The 19,464-nt window shown below is 41.1% G+C and overlaps 1 protein-coding gene across 1 annotated transcript in view; it reads right to left on the bottom strand.

The window, feature by feature from the left end:
- Positions 1 to 9,230: 9,230 nt before the first annotated feature.
- lrrc6 (leucine rich repeat containing 6) overlaps positions 9,231 to 19,464 on the bottom strand; it is a 43,174-nt gene continuing 32,940 nt past the window's right edge. Inside the window, exon 13 of the mRNA XM_022761744.1 lies at positions 9,231 to 9,426. Within this exon, the coding sequence (XP_022617465.1) occupies positions 9,231 to 9,426 (196 nt within the window). The remainder of the gene's footprint in view (positions 9,427 to 19,464) is intronic.

Raw genomic sequence — 19,464 nt, 5'->3', positions numbered from 1 at the left:
GATTATATCTATATACGGATTTTAAATGTAACTCATGTCTGTGATTCTTCAGTGTTATACAATAATTCATTTAGTTTGGGAGTGGCAATGATTTGGGGCTGGTGAAGGATGGGGTGAAGGAGGTTCTATTGAAAAAGAATAGTGGCCGATTTATTTTAAAAAAACGGAACAAATGAACGTGAACTAATTCATTTTCATCTGTATGAACTGAACTTTGAACTAGTTCTTTTTAAATGTGAACTGCCACAACACTGATAATATGATATGATATTATAGAGTGCTGCAGGATTGCATCCTAAAACCTGGACATTTGTTAGCATTTAACACTTCTTGTTCCCTCGTCCTTGAGTCTCTGGGTTTTTGGTTAGCTGGCTGAAATAAGGTCTGTGGTGAAAACAAGCTCAAGACATTTTCACTTTCTCACTAAATACCCTAAAGACCTTAAATACTTCTAGCGATTGTATGTACCTTTATTTATTTGTTCATGTTGTTTGCTAGTTTGTAACTGGCAGTGGCTGACACAGTGTTAGTGATTGTGCTAATGCTAACTCTCTCTCTCTCTGTTCTAACAAGGTTTAAGGTTTATTTAGCCCCGCCCCCCGTCCCCACAAGTTGACAGGATTGGTTCCTGAGGTTTGTGACGTATGAAACCCTTGCAGTCTGAATCTGTGTCTATGAGACTGTCATTGGTTCACTGCAGTTCAAGGTGGAAACACTCAGTCATGGTGTTGAGGATTATTTCTCTCATCATATGTCTTGTATTATATTAAAAACATCATGTGGATGTTAACAAGGTTAAACACTGGATTTCCACTGGAAGGGTTTTACTTTCTATGTTCGAGCTGAAACTGTTCCCATCAGGTTTTTACAGCAGCAGTTATCATTTTGAATCATCTCGTCTTTAAGCAGCAGAGACCTAAATACACCTTAATGGAGAATCCCAGTGTGTGTGTGTGTGTGTGTGACCGCGGTTGGATGGGAGGTGAGGTTATTATGGTGTCTGTTAACCTTCATGAGACAAACACGTGAACACACCCTCCTGTGGTTCACCCTACAGAGACACTCGCTGACTTAAAGCCGTCATGAATCAAGCTGCTTGCATCTCCGGCCACATGAAAAATGACTCCAGCTGTCGGCTCCCAGAGGATGGAGCTACTGCCGCTGAACTGACACTTACAGTTCACCAGATACAACGATTCAGCATAAACACCTGGATAAACATATCAATCTGACGCACCGGCATAAATCATCATGCGACCTCTCAGGTACCTGACGTACCGCCACAGTCTGGTGGAGCATTTCATCCAGAGGGTCCAGCCCTGCCAAAGCAGACCAGGGGTTTTGGTTTTGGGGCTCAGAAACAAAACCCCTGAGACCTGCTATTGTTACCATGACACAACATGGTCGTCCAGGGCAGAAATCTTTGATATCAAACATGAATTTCTGTCTGTCCGATTGTGCAATAACGCAAACGCAGGCCGCTCTGGGGCAGCTGAAGCATTGATTATTGATTTCCTGAACAGCTTTACTTCCTCTTTCACTCAGATAGAGGGGTGTGAAGGACTAGGCTGAGGGGTCATGTGAAGCCGCTCAGCAAGCAGCTTTTACGACGTGTCCCAAGCATGTTTGGTTTTGAAGGTCTGTGTCATTGTTATGAATTTGTGACTTTGAGATCGAAGATCATCTGCAGTGCCCAAGGTGTGTGTGTGTGTGTTTTTTTTAATGAAACACCAACGTGGAGGGTGGAGGTGTTGTCTGATGAGGTGGTTTTCAGCATGTGGAGGAAGGTGTGCAGTGACTCCTGGATGAGCACTGAGGCTGCCTCACGAGGTCTAAGAGATGACTCCTCCTGCTGCCGTGTTTGCTGTGCAGGACGTTTCATCATCCAGGATCAACCAGGTTCCTCACGGTCTGAGCTGGAGCCAGACCGAGAGAAATGCAACAGTGACATAGAACATAAAATGTCTTGTTATTACAACCTTCCTTTACCCTGTTAAATCAAGTGCAGGATCAATAATGCTAATGCTTTTACAAAGCTCTTAGCTGTGTCAACATTTATTTTGTGAATTAGCCAAACCATAAAAATACAGCAGATTTCAGGTAAACACTCAGAGAAACCATTCCCACAAACTTTCAGTCAGAGATGGTCTTTTCATCATCTGATCAGTTAGATTTAGACACACTAGTGTTTAGACTGGTACAGCAGATTCCTGCTTTACAGTAATAAAATGTTTCCTATTGGCTCCTTTTGTTCTTGGTGCTGGAGAGCGAGAGCCCATCACTGCTCTCTGCATCTGTCCTTGGCAGCAGCACGGGAGGCCTGGCCCAGCAGAGATGCAGAGAGAGATGGAGCGATGGAGGGATCACAGGGGGGGGGGGGGGGGTGTTTACACTGAGGAGAACAGTTAAATAATTCATCCAGAAGAGGAGAAGAGGGAGGGAGAGAAGATGGAGGGTCCAGAGAAAAAAAAAAAGGAAAGGCCACTCAGGGAACAAAATGTCTTTGGATTTCCTTCACATGAATCCTTGAAGTGTCCCTTTGTTTCTGTTTTGCGTGGCTACGGAGCGAGAATAAAACATTCATTCTGAATTTTCATCCTCAGCAGGGATCCAATCTTCTCCACATTATTTCTGCGCTCCACGTGCGTCAGTGCAGCATCCTCTGAGGACTCGACCCTGCAGAGCGTCGGTGAGGCGTTAATTAAAGCCGAGCTGTAGCCACCTCAGGTTTAAAGCCGGCAGGACTCGCAGGTTTCACCGTCTGCCTGAACACAGCAGCACGTGCTGACACTGATACCAGGCCACAGAGGCTAGAAAACATCCCATCAGCCCTCGGGACAGAGCCGCATGTACAGGAGGCACAGAGCAGCCATCCTGCTGATGCCATTTTTCAGAGGTCAGAGGTCAGATAGATAGTGTGAGTGAATCCTCCTGAAATGTTGGATGTTGTATGTTTGAAGATTCAGCCATAAACATTTATACTGACATGGAAATGAAGATTAACTCCTGCCACAGACTGGTCTGAAAATCTAAATGCTGTGAAACCAGCATGTGACCCAAAATCAGACCATCAACAGAGCTAAGTCAGTTTAGTTACATAGGTTTGCTAGTGCCTGGTCATGTGAGCTCAACTTGTAACGACAAAGTCTGAACTGACCGTGTTCAGGTGTCTCTGAATCTGCAGCTACCCTCGGCGTGACAGTGAGTTTCAGTTCATTGTTGATCTGTAGCGTCACTGTTTTAAAATCCTTCTGCTGGTGGCCCTGGAGTAAATCCAACTGCCACCAACATCCATAGACGTTGATATATGTTGCTGAATGTGACGTCGGGTGACCAAAGTTCAGGGTCAGGACAACATCTAATGCCAATGTTAATTTGATGTTGAACACTGACGACAGCTGACGTTGATATTTTGTTAGTTTTAAGTCGCGTTGTTACCAAAATCCTACGTCTTCCAAACATCTCATCCCAACACCATCATCTTGATGTATAAAATACCAACATTCTAGACATGAACAAAACCCGACGTCTGCTACATGTCACAGTGTCAGTTAGCTAATGTTGGGTTTTGACATCAACCAGATTTTCATTTCAAACGCAAAGTTGTGTCTAACGTTAAAGTCGTTAAAGTACAACGTCTTTCTGACGTTACATTGATGCCTGGTGCCTGCTGGGAAAATCCATCTGCTGGTGGCCCTGGAGTCAAGTCAGAGTCACCAAAGTCAGTCGGATTATCTTCTGGGGACTTTGGGAAATTTTGTATAAAATGTTATGGCAATCCATCCTCCAGTTTTTGAGACATTTCAGTCAGAACCAAAGTGGTGAACTGGCTCATAGACACAGCCATCACTGGAGCTGCTAGCATAGCTAAAACATTTTACCAAAGCCTAAGAAAGTTTCTTTGCCAGTTTTATTGCTTAAAAACTGGGTCATCAAGAAGCAACAAGAGATGTCAGAAAGGTTTAAAGAAATCCACAGTTCAGCCATCATCAACTAAACTTAAACAAAAGAGGTTTGTTTTTAAGGTCCCATGTTGTCTAAAGTGAGATTTCTTGTTTTATTCAGAAATGAAGCCTTAAAACCAGCTGTCAGGATCTCTGTAACCTTGTGATGTCACAACAAAACAGTCCCCGCTCTCAGCCATGCCCCAGACTATCCAACCTTGCAGGATTTGGTTACTCTGAGTGTTTACCTGAAATCTGCTATATTTTTATCGGATCACTCAGAAAACAGTCAGCCAATCAGGGGAGAGGCTAAGAGCCTCCCCTCTTCTGGTTGGCTCACGGGTTTTAGGCTCTTAAAACCACAAATATATCTTCTTATGGATCAACACTTCAAATAGAACACAGGAGAAGAGGAAAAGATGGAGCGTTAACTGTCCACAGTGTTAAAGAGGAGCATGCGTGACCAATCACAGTAATCACTGAAGCTCTGCCTCTATCTGATGTACTGGTTTACAAAAGACTGAGAGTTTATTTACCACTTTTCTGATCAGTTGACTGCTGTGCTGTGCCCTTAAATCTGACCTGAGCAATGATGTCGGTGAGAATCATTCATGCCTGATAGCAACGATCAGCCAGACGTTTCCACCCAGCCTGTAAAAAAAAAATGAATGAATTAAAATTTCCCTTTAAAGCGGCACCAAGCAACTGGTGTTGGTAACTTCACACATCACAAACAACTGTTTGAACTTTCAAACCCCAGGAACCCTGTAAAGGCAGTTAAAGTGCAGACAGAGAGCTCATGTTTACCGTCCTGTCTGGTCTGTGATGCTTTAAACCAGAACACACCACAGAGATGAGAGAGGAAATGTTGGCCAGCTCCTGCCATGTTTTTCTCGCTGCTGCTTGATGTTTGTTAAAGAGAAAATGTCTTACAGTGATCAAACAGAAGAGCCTGACAAGTAGTCCTATTAAATTCATTAATATTAGTCATTCCAGTGTTGGTCCAGACTGAAACAGCTCAACATCTATTGCTTTGAAATTTTATACAGACATTCATGGTCCCCAGAGGATGAATCCTATTGACTTTTGTGATGCTCTGAACTGTACTGTTATCAAACTGGACTTTACATCATACACTGTATTCCACCTCTACCATTATATGCATTTATATACATTCATGGTCCCCTCAGCATGAACTGTAATAATTCTGATGATCCTCTGACTTTTCCTCTAGCACCAATCACTAATGACATGTCCATGAAAAAAAAGAAGAAAAACTGAAAATAGAAATAACTCCAGCAGATAAGGCTGATGGCGTAACAGGTGTCATCAACAGTGTCTGGTGAGTCTCAGGAACAGTGAGAAGAAAAGACGAACAAGAAAGTCAGGTCTGTCTGACCTGGGTCAACACTACGAGGCAGTGTTGCGTATACAAAACTAGTGGGACCATCCGCTGTCATGGCAACAGACAAAAATCAATGAGGCAGCGATGGAGCCTGGGTAAGATAAGAGAAGGATAACACAGAGGAGAGACGGCAGGTGGGTCAGGATTTTTTGCATCTCTGGATTTAATCACACAGGAAACAAAAATCTGACTCTGGGTTCTTTGCGGTTCTTTGGTTCTGATCTCCTCCAGTCTGGTTGAACAGAACGGAGGTTCTTTGTTTCTCTGTTTGCAGAGATGGAGGAAGACTGTGAAGATGAAGGGCAGGAGTAGTGAAGGTGTTCCCTTTTAGGAAATCAGACGACGGAGCTTCTCTTTTTAACATTCAGTTATGTTAAACCAGCGGGTGATGATGATGAAGAGTTAAATAAAGAGATCGCAGGCAGCTGAAGAGATTCATTTAAATAGACGAACACATGTGTTATGTACACAGCTGCACCGCCACATGACAGAGCAGGAAGATTATTTATCAATAAGTCATGAAGCGGAGCAGAGAGTCTGCGCTGTGTTGATCAGTTTCCTCTGTCAGTTCATCATGTTCAGATCTGGGTCAAAGTGATATTTTCTAAATATTTATTAGTCTTTGCTCAATCTGCAAAAGTCTGAAACTGTTATATTTGGGTGTTTAAATGGCTCCTCAGTGCTGCCAGCAACTGTGGATGAAATCTACATCAGACAGCAGAAGTGACTGATTGAAAACCACATATATTCAGTATTAGTGTTTTCATGTCAGCTGACTGATTACAAGAAGATATTGCATTTTGAAAATGTGTCGAAATCAAGTAATCATCAACAAGATAAAATAAATAAATAAAAAATCTAATCAGAGACTGATTAGCTGATCAGCTCGAGTCGAGCTGCACTGAGCAGAATTGGAGAATGGAGCAGAAGCTCCATATTTTCCTCTTCTTCTGTGTTTTATTTGAAGTGTTGATCCATAAGAAGATATATTTGTGGTTTTAAGAACCAAAAACCATCTCAGTGTAGTTTTACATCTCCTTTCTCAGGCTTCTCTCTGGAGCTCCAGTAACAACAGGTCAGTGAGCCAATCAGAAGAGAGGAGGCTCTGAGAGAAACCAAATCCTGCAAGGTTGGATGGTGGGTCCAGGTGGGTGGGGCTTGGAGCATGGCTGAGAGTAGTGACTGCTTTGTTGTGACATCACAAAGTTCCAGAAGTCCTGACGGCTGGTTTTAAGGCTCAGTTTCTGAATACAGGCTGTGTGCATTTCTCTGTGGACTGAGGCTTTGATGCTTTCACAGTATTAATATAGAACCTAGACCTGCTTTATAATCAAACTACACATGGACATCTACCTTTAGACTATATGGGACCTTTAAAGAGTAGCATATGTTTTACAATATGAACAAGCACCAGGCAGCAGGAAACTGCAAAGAAAAAAAAAACGTTATTTATGTATTTCACTTCAGCAGAAAAGATCCAGGAGGTTCGATTTCTGTTTGAGCCAAACATTCAAATGTGGAATTATCTCTGTAATGGTCTAAACAAATCCAGCATTAAACAAAACTTGGGTTTAATTAATTACTAACTAAATGTGGACTAAATGTGACCACATTTCCTGTTGTCCGTCAATAAACAGGGAATCTATTGTTCTTAAAGAAGCAAACTAGCGAGCTGCGCTGAACTGATGATGATGACACCGAGCTGTCTGAGGGTTCATCAAACGAGTTCTCGGCCACTGTCCGACCACCATGGTCCTGATTTCTATCCTGTGTGACTTCGTAGAGGCTGCAGGTGACGTCACACCTGGTTCTGGCTGCTGAATACACAAACACAAATCGGTTTACTGATTCACAGTAAAAGCACAGTGCTGATACTGCTTAGTACGCCCTGTGCTCTACAGCACCAGACACATTTAAACATATAGATTTAATATCCTCATGTCCTCAGATTCAGATCTAAACAAGTAGCTGTGGAGTTTTCAGACACAGTAAAAACCATCTCTGGATGAGCTGTTTTTCATGCAACCAACAACCATGAACATCAAAAACCTCCGGGACGATACGAGCCATGCAGTCCAAATATAGAAAGCTGGATGATAGGAGAACAGTGGAGCTGTCAGGAGGAAAAATGGTCCAACGCCAGGATGATCTCTCAAGGCTCTGCAGTTAGAACGGCACTCAGGGAGGAGGGAGGAGGAGGAGGAGGAGGAGGAAGAGGAGAGGGAGTCGTGACCTCAGAACTCTCCCAGTGACAACTAAGAGGAAAGTAAAGAGCAAGGAGACTTCAGCTGAGTTTCAAGGAGAGACGAACAAGCTTCAAAATCTGTTTGGACCTGTGTCCTCTGGGCACATAGAGGGGGCTCTCTGATCAAAGTCTGGCAGAATATCAGGCTCTGAGCTTTGAGGAGGGCGCTCGGGAGGAGCATCACACGCAAAAAAAAAAAAAAAAAACACAACCGGCCAAAGAACAACAGGGTCCAAAAAAAAAAAAACGGGCCACAGGCAAAGCAGACTGAACTCGGCTGATTGATTTTCTTTTCTTTCTGCGCTGTTGCCCTCCCAGCTGGAGTTTACAGGGAAAAGAAGCAAACATCTGTCAAAAGTAAAAGAAAAACAACTTTTCCATGAAGCTTTCCATGAAGTTTTTTTTTTTTTTTTTTACTGTTGAAAAGGACCATCAGGGTTTAACTGGCTGAAATGATCATAGGACCTTCCACTGCTGCGATCAAAGATGTAGCTCAGAATCAAGCATCAACATCCAGGGCTGAAAACTGAAGCCAACATGGAAGTGCCATAACCTGCAGTTCCTCTATTTGCCACTAGAGTCTGGCTCCAACAGTGAGTCAGTCCCCATAGACTCCCATGTTAAAATGTCCAACTTTACAGCAGAAATAAACATGTTTACAGCCTGGTACAAAAACAGTTTTGGTCTTTAAAGCTAATTTCCTCCTTCATGACAACTGTTTATATAACTCACCTGTTTTATTTTATTTTTATTAAGGCTTAAAGTTGTGTATAATTGAGGCCATGGCCTTTGAGTGACAGGTGGCTGAGCATATGCTCGCCATAAACCGGTGTCACCGAAGTCTCAACGTCTCCTCACACGCCCCACCTGTTTGCCCATTTTTGGATGAGCTGGGAGTTCAAGGCTCACTCTGAGCTTCAAAACCACTCTTAAGAAACCTGTGGGTTACATGACGGAGTCAACGTCCATCTTTATTTACAGTCATAGGATCAGAATATGTTGTTTTCATTTCATATTGAAGATGTTCACCCTCAAACATTTTCAGGGCATTTCCAAAGAAGGATCAGATCTTTCAGCTACTCAGGGATGGATATCAAATATTTTTCTGTAACAAGTGAAATGTGTCCATAACATCAAACACTGAAACTGAAAGGAGAATTCAATTAATAAAAATCCTCCATGTTTACTATTTTTCATTTAATAAAAAAAAAAACTCACTTATTGTTTGGAATGCAAAACTTTGGCTGCTGTTAAGGATAAAAAAAAATATCAAAACATGTAAAAATGATATTGGGTTTTCAACATTAGATGAACATGTACATGTATCAGAATGTAACATTGATATTTACACCATTTCCTTTATTTTCAGGATATAAGATGATGGTGTCAGAAATTAGCAGAAGCTAAATGTTAGCAAATGTTGTCAGTGTCTTGTAGCTTTAATGACTCTTTCAGTAAACTGGGACAGGAAACACAAAGTTAAATAAAGCTCCAGCTCATTGAAAAAGCCTTACTGCTTCTTAACACTGAGTCTGGCTCAGGATCTTTTCCTACCTGCAGTATCAGGAGTTTCAAAGCGTTCACGCTACTAGCGACAGAGAACAGACACCTCTGTCCTAAACATTATTTCTCAGTCTTATATGAGTGGGGGGACATCGGGGTCGTCCACGAACCCTTCAGAGGAGCTGCCGTGGCCTGAGGAGGCAGGTGGAGCCGTTCTGGATGCTTCCAGCGGGCCTTCGTTGGTGCTCTGGCGTGGCACGATGTTGGCGAGGTCCAGGGCCATGTGCTTGCTGTGGTCAACCTCCAGTCGCTCAGGAAGGTTATTTCTCCTGCAGAGTGAGCGAATGAAAGACATCAGAGGTAAATAAGTGACCATGTCTATGTGAGGACAAATGACATTAACATTTGAATTCATTTTAATCAACGTTAAAATTCTGGTCAGTTTAAGCCTCAGTCTGCTGGTTCCTTGTTGAGGTTTTCAGTAGCAGAGTTGTGTTGTGTTTCATGCTCGTACAGCACACACATGAGCACAGTGATGAATCCAACATGTGCATTATGCTGGGGTCACTCTGTGTGTGTGTGGCGTGAGCGTGGCGGCTGACATCGCTGAGCTGCTGCGGAGAATAACGCGTGTGTGTTCACACCAGTTACTCCTCTGCTGCTGCAGCTCTATCTCTCTACATTGAGTTTACAGGCTACTGGAATGTTGGATTTCTCCTCATTAAAAATTAATTTCTGATTTATTTTTGACAGAAGACGTCAGTAAAATGTTTCTGTCTCCACATGCAGCTACTAAAATGGTCAAAAAAAAATAATTTATAGATTTTAGATATTTATATTTTTAATGTTTGTGTCATATTCAGATTCAGCCTTGACAGAAAGACAGAGTCAGAAACTACTACGCTCACACCACTCACTCATCCAGTGTGGCCCAGGGCCGGGAAGAACACTGGGTGCGTCATGTGTCAGTGGTGGCAGCAGAATGAGTTCTAGTGGTCATTAAAGGAACTGCCTTTTTTTTCAGCACTTTAGTGTCGGCTTTATGTTTCAGGAGGTTGCTGCTTGGCTGGGAACCACTGGTCCGTGGTATGACTGGCAGGTAATCTTGAGTTCTGGTTCTTGGTGTATGATTGTTGTATGTTGCAGGTTGTTTCAGTAGCTTTGGTATAAAAACTAGAAATCTGTTTGCAAATCCACAGACTACCTGTATGTACCTCTGTATCTCCACACAGGAATATTTACTCTGCTTATAGTCACTTCTCTTCTAATTGAATTTAACCAGCAGTTGCTCATCATCAGAGTGACGCTAAGGTTGAGCACAGGGTCAGTAAATCTGCTGTCATCTGCTAATGTTGGCGCCAGATGCCACAGTTTTCCAGATTTAATGTGACTGTACCAGGTCAATATGGGACCTGATGTATAAGTGATATATGTTACGAAGGCAGAGCGGTGCAGGATGTGCAGTTAAACCCCCCCCACACTATAAATATGTCTGTGTATACGAGCGTTCCAGTTTATGTGCTATATCACCTGAGGCCTCGTACCTGCAGATAGCGGGATGCTCTAATAAACAAAGAGATACATTCAGATGTTATGAGAACACGTCAGAAAGAAACGTGATCTTAGTTCGTGTTCAAACTTTTACTAGATCACTGCGTACTGAGTAAATTTATCTGTAGCATCAAAGAATCAGATAAATAATCTGGTTTACTAATTCTCTGATCAGATACTTCCTTATTTTAATTTATACTTTTTTACGTTGATAGGTTTTAGATCGGATTTTAATTAGACAACGTTCTTGTCCAGCTGCTTGTGTTTCATTATTTAACATTTGACAATTTGAGATCTTTTACATCATAAAAAAACTTTTTAGAAAAAAAACATTTACATTTACAAGGTTACATTTTTTACCTTTAAATCACATGACTACTGAAAATGACCAAAACAGATTTATAAGAAGAGCCCAGTCAAAAGATCTCACTTAATTCTTTAATATTAAAACTTGATACAAACGTGGTCCGCAGCTGTGTTCAATGTGACCTGGAGAAAAGAGCGTCTATAAACTCATCTCCAGGGAGATGATGCTCCAACAATCTGTAACCATTAAAGCAAATTGATTCCTCTCGTCCTCCGAACTCATCACTTCTGTACGACAACAATGAGCGATCAGTCCATTTACAATGAATCCGTTTATAATGTTTAAACTGCTGTGAGCAGAAAATGATTGTAAAATCATCTCTGGGGACCTGGTCTGATTACTAAATGTGTGTGTGTGTGTGTGTGTGTGTGTGTGTGTGTGCATCTGAACCACTGAGAGATCGAAATCCCCTGATGAACACGTGATTCATTTTTCAAAATAAAAGATCTGAAAGATAAAGGTAGAAATCCCCCCCCCCCTCTTATTCACAATCTTAAGGATGAAAATGTTTTCATCAAACTTCTTTTGACTCTTGACGGTGACTGTAAGAACAAGGAAGTCACTTGATAAATGTGTCTTATTGCTCACACTCAGACAGCAGCTGTTTTACTTTGAACCTGGTACTTTACTGTCACTCCTACAGGTCTGAGAAATAGACTGTAAAAAACACTCTTCACTTCAGGTATAATAACATATTAGAAAAATCGTGGTATATGACTGAGGTAGTTGGCATCAAAGTGTAAATCAAGTTCAGGAAATGTCATGTAAAGTGATTTTATATGATGAGAATGAAGCTCTCAGCTTGTTGTTGGTCAGATGTACAAACACACATTATTGTTATGATGTTATCCCATGTTTATTTATAGGATATTATCTAATGATGGAATATGATGACGACACTGAATTCACTGGTTTTTAGAAGTTAGATCACTGAGGTCAAAAAAGTTAGTTTGTCACTAGTATGTGCAGTTAGTAAGATAGTGGACTTCATGGGAATTAATCAATGAATTAATTAAATTACATTAAATGAAATAAGTAGATTAAATTATAATACTTTATGAGGCAAAATGTTTGTTCCACTGTCTTCTAAAAAGAAAACAAAAAGTGATATTGGAAGAGCTTCACTGTACTATTGTACTATATATGTGGAAATCAGGGGCACATTGTCAGGAGAGGCAAACCAGACAAACGCTTGGGGCCTCAAAGGGTAGAAGTGGCCCCTGATGGCCTCTCATATTGAAATATTTTGCAAAGACAACTATAAACCCCTTTAAACCTCCCATAACGACACTATACAGTCCACTGCTGCTGCCCCAAACACCCCTTGTACTGTGTACTGTACCCAGCATTCACCTATTGCCTACCTGTGAGGCATTCAGGGAACATCTGTAAATTGTAGTGTCTACGATCGTCTGTATCCAAGTAAATTATTCACCTGCAAGTAAGTGGAAAACTCAATATGACAGATAAATGTAGTGGAGTAAAAAGTGCTGAATAAAGAAGCATGAAGAAAATAGTCATGCTAGTTATGTTCCACAGCTTCCTCTGTATCTGACATGTGACATTTACTTCATTACTCAAACTGTAATTAAAAATACATCAATGTTTATTTTAATTGCCTAATTAATTATTGCAACAGCACAAACAGGCTGTGACCTTTCACCTTTCCACAATAATAATTTTAATGCCAATGACGCCTCCTTTAATATTCGTTGAGTAGCGTCAGTCTAGCGTGCAGCAGCCGACAATAAACAGCAGCAGGGAGCAGGAGGAGGAGGAGGAGCCTCTTCATCACTCTGCATTCTGCTACTTGGTTAGTGAGAGAGCAATAAAGCACCAGAGGACGTATACTGTACACGCTGAGCTCTGTGATATACAAGCAAATCCTCAAATTGAGAGACTTTTTGCTTAAAGTTTCACAAAACTGATTAAATAACGGTCTCAGAACTTTTCTCTCAATGTTCCCTGTAAGTAGAACCAGATTCCATACAGTGGTCCTTTAGAGGAGAGTAGTTATTATTAATTATTAGGTCATTACAGGCATGTAAAATCAAGAAATATTTGATTTCCCAGTAAATAAACCATTACTTTATTTATTGGATCTAAAGGTGGTTTAATTCAGTGCCAATACTGTGCCTAAAATACTGGAAATATAAACTAGAAAATACCAAAAATGTTCACAGGTCGTCTAGATTGTTTAAGAATCCAGCAGCTGTTAAATCCACCAGGTTTAATTATTTCAACTTCGTTTCTGAGAAATCATTCTTTTTCCGTCAGTTTGAGTGGGTTAGAAGCTCTAAATACTACAATACACACGAGCCTCTCTTCAACAACCCAGTCAGGGATGTAAATTAGAATAGTAGCAAACTCAAAACAGTTTGTTGTTGTTTGCCAAATTCATCCAACACTGACCAGGAATGTGAAGGTGAATCAGTTAAAGCTGCCGACTGTAAAAAGCTGTTTTCATATCAGTTTTTAGATGCCAGAATACCAGAATCTTAATATCTGTGACTGGATGTTTCTTTTTGAAATGTATCTTGGGAGTTGCAGTTGACCTCAGCTGAGCCTCAGTTTCTATGTCCACAGTCTTGTACCTTTTGTCTTTTAATGAAAGAACCAGTTATTTTCTAACACACTTGTTCATCTTCTTAGCTGATGGTTCGACCTGGGTGATGCATGTGTAGAAGTTCTCCAGCTGTCAGATACCTAACACTGTCTATAGAGAAAACCAGGCACCTGAAACAACTCCGCCCACTCTGCAACTATCATGTTTTTACCTGTAGAATATAAAGAAGTGAACTCACTTCTAATGCAAGAGCAGGCCTCGTGGATATCTGATAACTGTGACTAAGCCCCTGTAGGGTTATCACTCTCGGTTCAGTGATGGGGATGTAATTGAATATGTAATCAGCTGCTGTAACAACATCAGCAGCTTCTGTTCAGTGTCTGCAGCCACCGATCCACAGAGGATCGGGGTTGGAGTGGATGTGACATGATGCCACAGGTCTGATCTTAATCCCATCTGCTCACATTGAGATAAGAACCAGACTAAACAAGTCACATGGACTCAGGAAAGGTTGATGTCATGTTTAGCACTGATGGAGAGATGAAGAGGTTGATGTCATGATACGGAACTGCTTCCTGTTTATCAGCTGAAGCTCCACCCTGCTGCTATGACGACGTGTACTTTTGGATTTCCATCTGAGAGTCAGAAGCAAAAGAAAGAAATGTATTTAAAATGTATGTAAATTGGCGATTCAAATCTATATCAGTACTGAATCTGCTTTTTGCATGTGGGCTCAAGAGAGTGCTACAGGAATGAGACCTAAAACCTGGACATTAGTTAGCATTTTAGCATTTCCAGTCCCCTGTACCTAAAGCCTCTGGGTTGACTGAAATAAGGTCTGTGGTTAACAAAAGCTCAAGACATTTTCACATTTTACTCTACAACATAAAATACCTCAGCAAATACCTGTCCTGATTTCTTTAAGCTTTTATTCGGGTTGACGTGTTTTATGTTGTAGAATAAAAGGTGAAAATGTATTGAGCTTGTTTTAACCACAGACCTTATTTGAGCCATCTAACCAAACCCATTCAAACCAGAATCACCTCCTGGTGTTTGTCTGCCTCCTCCCCTCAGACTAGTTTCAGGTTACATCCCTGTTTATCCATAGTCAGAGAAAATATGAACCATTTGTGTGAAATTTTGTCATAATTGCTGTGAAGTCTTGACTTATGGCTAAGAAGTGTTTTCTGAGGTCACACTGATCTTGACCATTAACCTTTAGCCACCAAAATCTAATAAATTCATCCTTGAGCCCAGGTCATTAGACGGACAGACAGAAGGACAACCCGAAAAGTACTACGAGGGAACGGGAAGTGTTAAAATGCTAATGAATTCCAGGTTTTAGGACACTCTATAAAAAAATGTTGTAAAATATTTTGTTTTTGAAATTGAAAAGTTTCACCAAAGGTTTGGCTGATAGGGAAAAAAATATAAGGAAGTTAAATGTATGTAAATTATGTTAATGATGAGGAGATTTACGACATCTCGGAGCCCGGTCTATATTTAGCTCTGACACTTATCGTGGTAAACCTGATGGTCAGCACTTCCCTATGCGAGATGGATGAAGTCGTTAGTCCAGGGCTCTTCTCCTCACACCTTCCCTGGTTAGGAAGTCCAAAATGGCTCCCTGTAATAGGTCACCCAAGGCAAAGGCCCGCTGGTCATCATATCTCACAGATAATGAGGTCTGTGAACAGTCAACAGAGGAGCAGACCTTCTTATCAGACAGAGAGCGGGTTGTAATGAGAAAGCTGCAGACTGATGTAACTGCAGAAGGTGCAATATTGATAAAATCATTTATTGTAAAGTTTGCAGTCTGCAGAGGGTCAGAGGGGGGCGGGGGAGAAGGGTGGGGGTCAGGGGTTGGACGGTGAACACAGCATTTTTTTTTCTTTTGTAAACAACAATAATCAGATCAGTCCTGAGGGACAAGATCACCGGGTCAGTTAATTATGAGCAGACTGGAGGACGTAACACAGAGGTTGTAGGACTCGTCTTCATGATGGACAAAGTTAAGAGGTGAGATCTGGGAACACAGTGATATTAATAAACAGAAGGCAACTGTTTTGATTAATTGTTTGAGTCATCGAGTAGAGATGTTGGTTCTAGTGTCTGAAATGTGAGAATTTGCAGCTTTTCTTTGTCACTTGTGACAGTTACATGAAAGCTTTGGAGTTTCGGGCCTGTTGGTTAGTTGTTTGAAGAAGTCATCTGGTGCTATGGGAAACTGTGATAAGCATTTTTTTTTTTACTATTTTCTGAGTGAATGGTTGATCATGAGTAGATGAGTTGACGAAGCCTGACGGGTCAAGAAACAGATCAAACTTCTCTGTGAGAGAGAAAGAAGATGAGCAGTAAAATTACAGCTATTCACTGTAAACATCCATCACACTGGATCAGCTGTTGGCTCGTCTCCAGCCCGCCTGATCGTCTGACTGCTTCTGTTTCTCCGGGTGTAGGAGTTCTTTTCAGTGATGCCATTGTGCTCCAGAACGAAACTCTGTAAATTATCACCCTTATAGCCCTATTCTCAGGTCATTTATACCAAGCAGCAACCTCCTTTAGCACTAGTGCTAAAACTGGTAGTTCCTCTAATGACCACTAGAGTCTCTCTCCAACACTGAGTCAATCCCCATAGACTCCCATGTTAAAATGTCCAACTTTACAGCAGAAATAAACATGTTTACAGCCTGGTACAAAAACAGTTTTGGCCTCAAGAGCTAATTTCCTCCTTCATGACACCTCTTTATATAACTCACCTGTTTACATTTTATTAAGGCTTAAATATCTGCATTATTGAGGGCGTGGCCTCTTTGAGTGACAGGTGGGTGGGCGTATGCTTGCCACAAACCAGCATGCAGCAAAGTCTCGTCTCCACACTCCCCACCTCTTTAATCCATTTTTGGATTAGCTGGGAGTTAGAAAGCAGAGTCAGGCACTGCCAAGATGGCGATGGTGGATCAGCTCACTCTGAGCTTCAAAACTGCTCTTCAGAAACCTGTGGGTGACGTCATGGAGGCTACTATGTCCATCTTTATTTACAGTCTATTGTTTGTACATACACACATACTTGAATTTTTTTTGTTTCTAATTTGTTGTTTGTTTTGAAAAGTTTTGACATCATTAGTCGATGGTTGATAAACAAAAAATTAATTGCCAAATATTCTCTAGTTTCAGCTTCTAAAATATCAGGATTTGCTGTTTTTCTAAGTTTTTTTTATAAACTGAATCTTTTTGGGTTTTACACTGTTGGCCAGATAAAACTGAAATCTGATAGTATCTCCTTGAGTTCTTTGAACTTTTAAAGGATATTTCTCAGTATTTTCTGAAATGATCTAAACAGAGTAATCATAATGACAATAATTCTTAGTGCAGCCCTGGTTCTGAAGCATTTGAACTTCAAGCTGCAGGAAATATAAGAACACAGATGTTGCTTTGCAGTTAACCCTGAAATCTGACCTTAAAACACCACTGGCTTTGGGTTTAGATAATGTTTGATATTCCATTTCATGACGCTATTCAGACATTGCTCTGCCGTGTGTCATCAAGAAAATACATTTTAGACCCGATTACGGCCTTCAGATCCATTTCCACCCACGCCAGAGGCTGAATGTAGAATCTGTGGGTAAGCCTGGGGTCAAAGGTCGGCCCTAATCATGTCCAAATGATGCAGTAACTCAGCAGCCAGCGGCGCTGCTCACCTGTCACCTTGCCGTGGTGCAGAAGCAGCTTAGCATTTATATCGAATGTTTAATTTGAGGATGCAGGATCGCACTGGGGCTCTTCAATGTGTTTGATGGGGCCAGCTGAAGGACAAGAAGCAGGTCCCAGTCATAAAATGGTAATGATGACGGTGCGGTGACGAGCGCACCCCCAGGCAAGGAGAGGAAACGGAGCTCAGTCAAACAGCACTGCAGACTAATATGGTCATTAAGAGGCGAAGCTGCTCCGCTCTGAGCGATCCTGAACCAACCCTCACTGAGCCAGTCATCGCACTTTAGTCTGCTCCACAGACACAGAGGGACTGCAGTCATCACATCTGAAAACATGTCCCACAGTATCTGTGTTCATTTGGATCATTTCACATGTTTCAAAAGCTGAAAACATCTTTAACGTCAAAATCTGTGGAGCTGAGACATGGACTACTTTTGTTGCACAAAATAACTTCAAATGTTTTCTTTAAGGAAAAACGTTAAGGCATTTGCAGCAATGAAAGAGATTTTTAAAATTTTTTAAATTCTCTAGTTTCAATGGAGTTACCAGTTAACATCTCACCTATATCATCTCACAACGTTGGCCAGAAGAGAAACATGGCAGAAGAAAGAAGGCAAGAAAACCAAATATCTCAGAGGAGGAAAAGGCAAAACACATCCTTAAAAGTAAATTTGATCCACAAATAACATCCAATCATTAACTGTAGAGGAGCTGGAAGAGCACAGCTGAGGAAAGTGGAGTGATCAGCTCAAAATGATCTGACAAATCATAAAGTGACTGCCGATTAAATCTATAGAGCAAAATCAATTCCTCTGTGTTAAGGGTGCATCAGGTTCTTCTGATCGTGGAAAACTCTTGTTGGGATGTTCATCCTCTTCATTTATCACCATAAACCCAGACATGATGAGGTTAAGAAACAATCAGAGGTAACTAAAGTTTTTTTTTTGCTTAGTTTGGTCGCTAAGTTCTTTTGTACAACGGCTTAACTGACTTTAAGTGATTCCTTAAGTATAAGAGTTAGATAAGGAGGAAACCTTAAATACTTAAATAAAAATTTTATGGAAGCCTTAATTTGGACTTTAAGGAAAATCTTAACATAAAATGCTTTTTAGAAACTGGCCCCAGAGCCTTGATCTGAAACAAGCTTACATTAGTGACAGGTCTTCTGTTGGAATTTCCTGTTTTATACATAACGTTTTCCGTTGTTGAAATGTGGTAAAGTGTTGAATTACTGGCTTAATTCGAAAAACTTCAAAGACTGTGAGGTGCAGGTGAAAGCTCCAGAAGAAGCAGGTAAGAGGGCCTTGAGTTGTGATTCTTTTGTTAAACTACCATTTCAAAAGTAAAGACTGAACTTTCATCCTCAATATGTTCCCTGATGGGAAAGTACGGGATTAAACTTTTTTACCTGATGACAGTCACCAAAGTTATTAGGAGACATCATCTGGAGACCATGAACGTTCGGAAAATGTCATGACAGACCAATCAGTAGTTAAGATATTTTACTCTGGACCAAAGTGGTGAACCAGACTCTACAGTTGACATTCACAGAGATAAAGTTGAGCTACTTTGGAAAATCATCGGCTGTCAGTTAAGTATACATAATTTGTAAAAAGTGTGCAACTACAACTTGTAAAAACAAATAGCATGATCCTTGAGTCCTGATTCGTGTTCTGTTGTTTTTTGATCAGTGTCAAGAGTAAACAGCTCCAGATGCTGAAGCAGGTGACTGAATGTAACCTTAGTTCAGAACAACTCTGAGCAGTGATTGGACGACGAATGCTGAACAAGAATGTGAAGAAAACCAAACAGTAATGTAAGTTTTGGCTGCAGTGAATCGGCCTGATCTACTTTTCTTCATCACAGTCTGTTGGTATCAATATGGGTCACATTCAAAAATAGAAATGAATCCTCATCCAAAAAAAAAGAAGAAAAAATCAGATAACAGCAGCTTCTGTGTTCGCTGGTTTGAGCCTGAAGCTAAATGTGAACAGTGGTGTAGAAGACTTGTTCAGCTGAGGATCTGACTGTGGTGAGTTATCCTCCCTGTGCGATGCTGCAGCTCTGGTCAAGGTTATCTATGTCCACTACACAGCAGGGAGAAAGCTACCATCAACATGGCTGATAAAATGAATCATCGCCAGCGTTTCATATACAACAGGTATCTGT

This window comes from Seriola dumerili, unplaced genomic scaffold (genome assembly GCF_002260705.1).
Source record: "Seriola dumerili isolate Sdu_G_001 unplaced genomic scaffold, Sdu_1.0 BDQW01000432.1, whole genome shotgun sequence".
NCBI classification, from domain to species: domain Eukaryota; kingdom Metazoa; phylum Chordata; class Actinopteri; order Carangiformes; family Carangidae; genus Seriola; species Seriola dumerili.
Note: the sequence above shows the minus strand (reverse complement) of the source record. Positions and strands in the feature narration are given on the sequence as shown.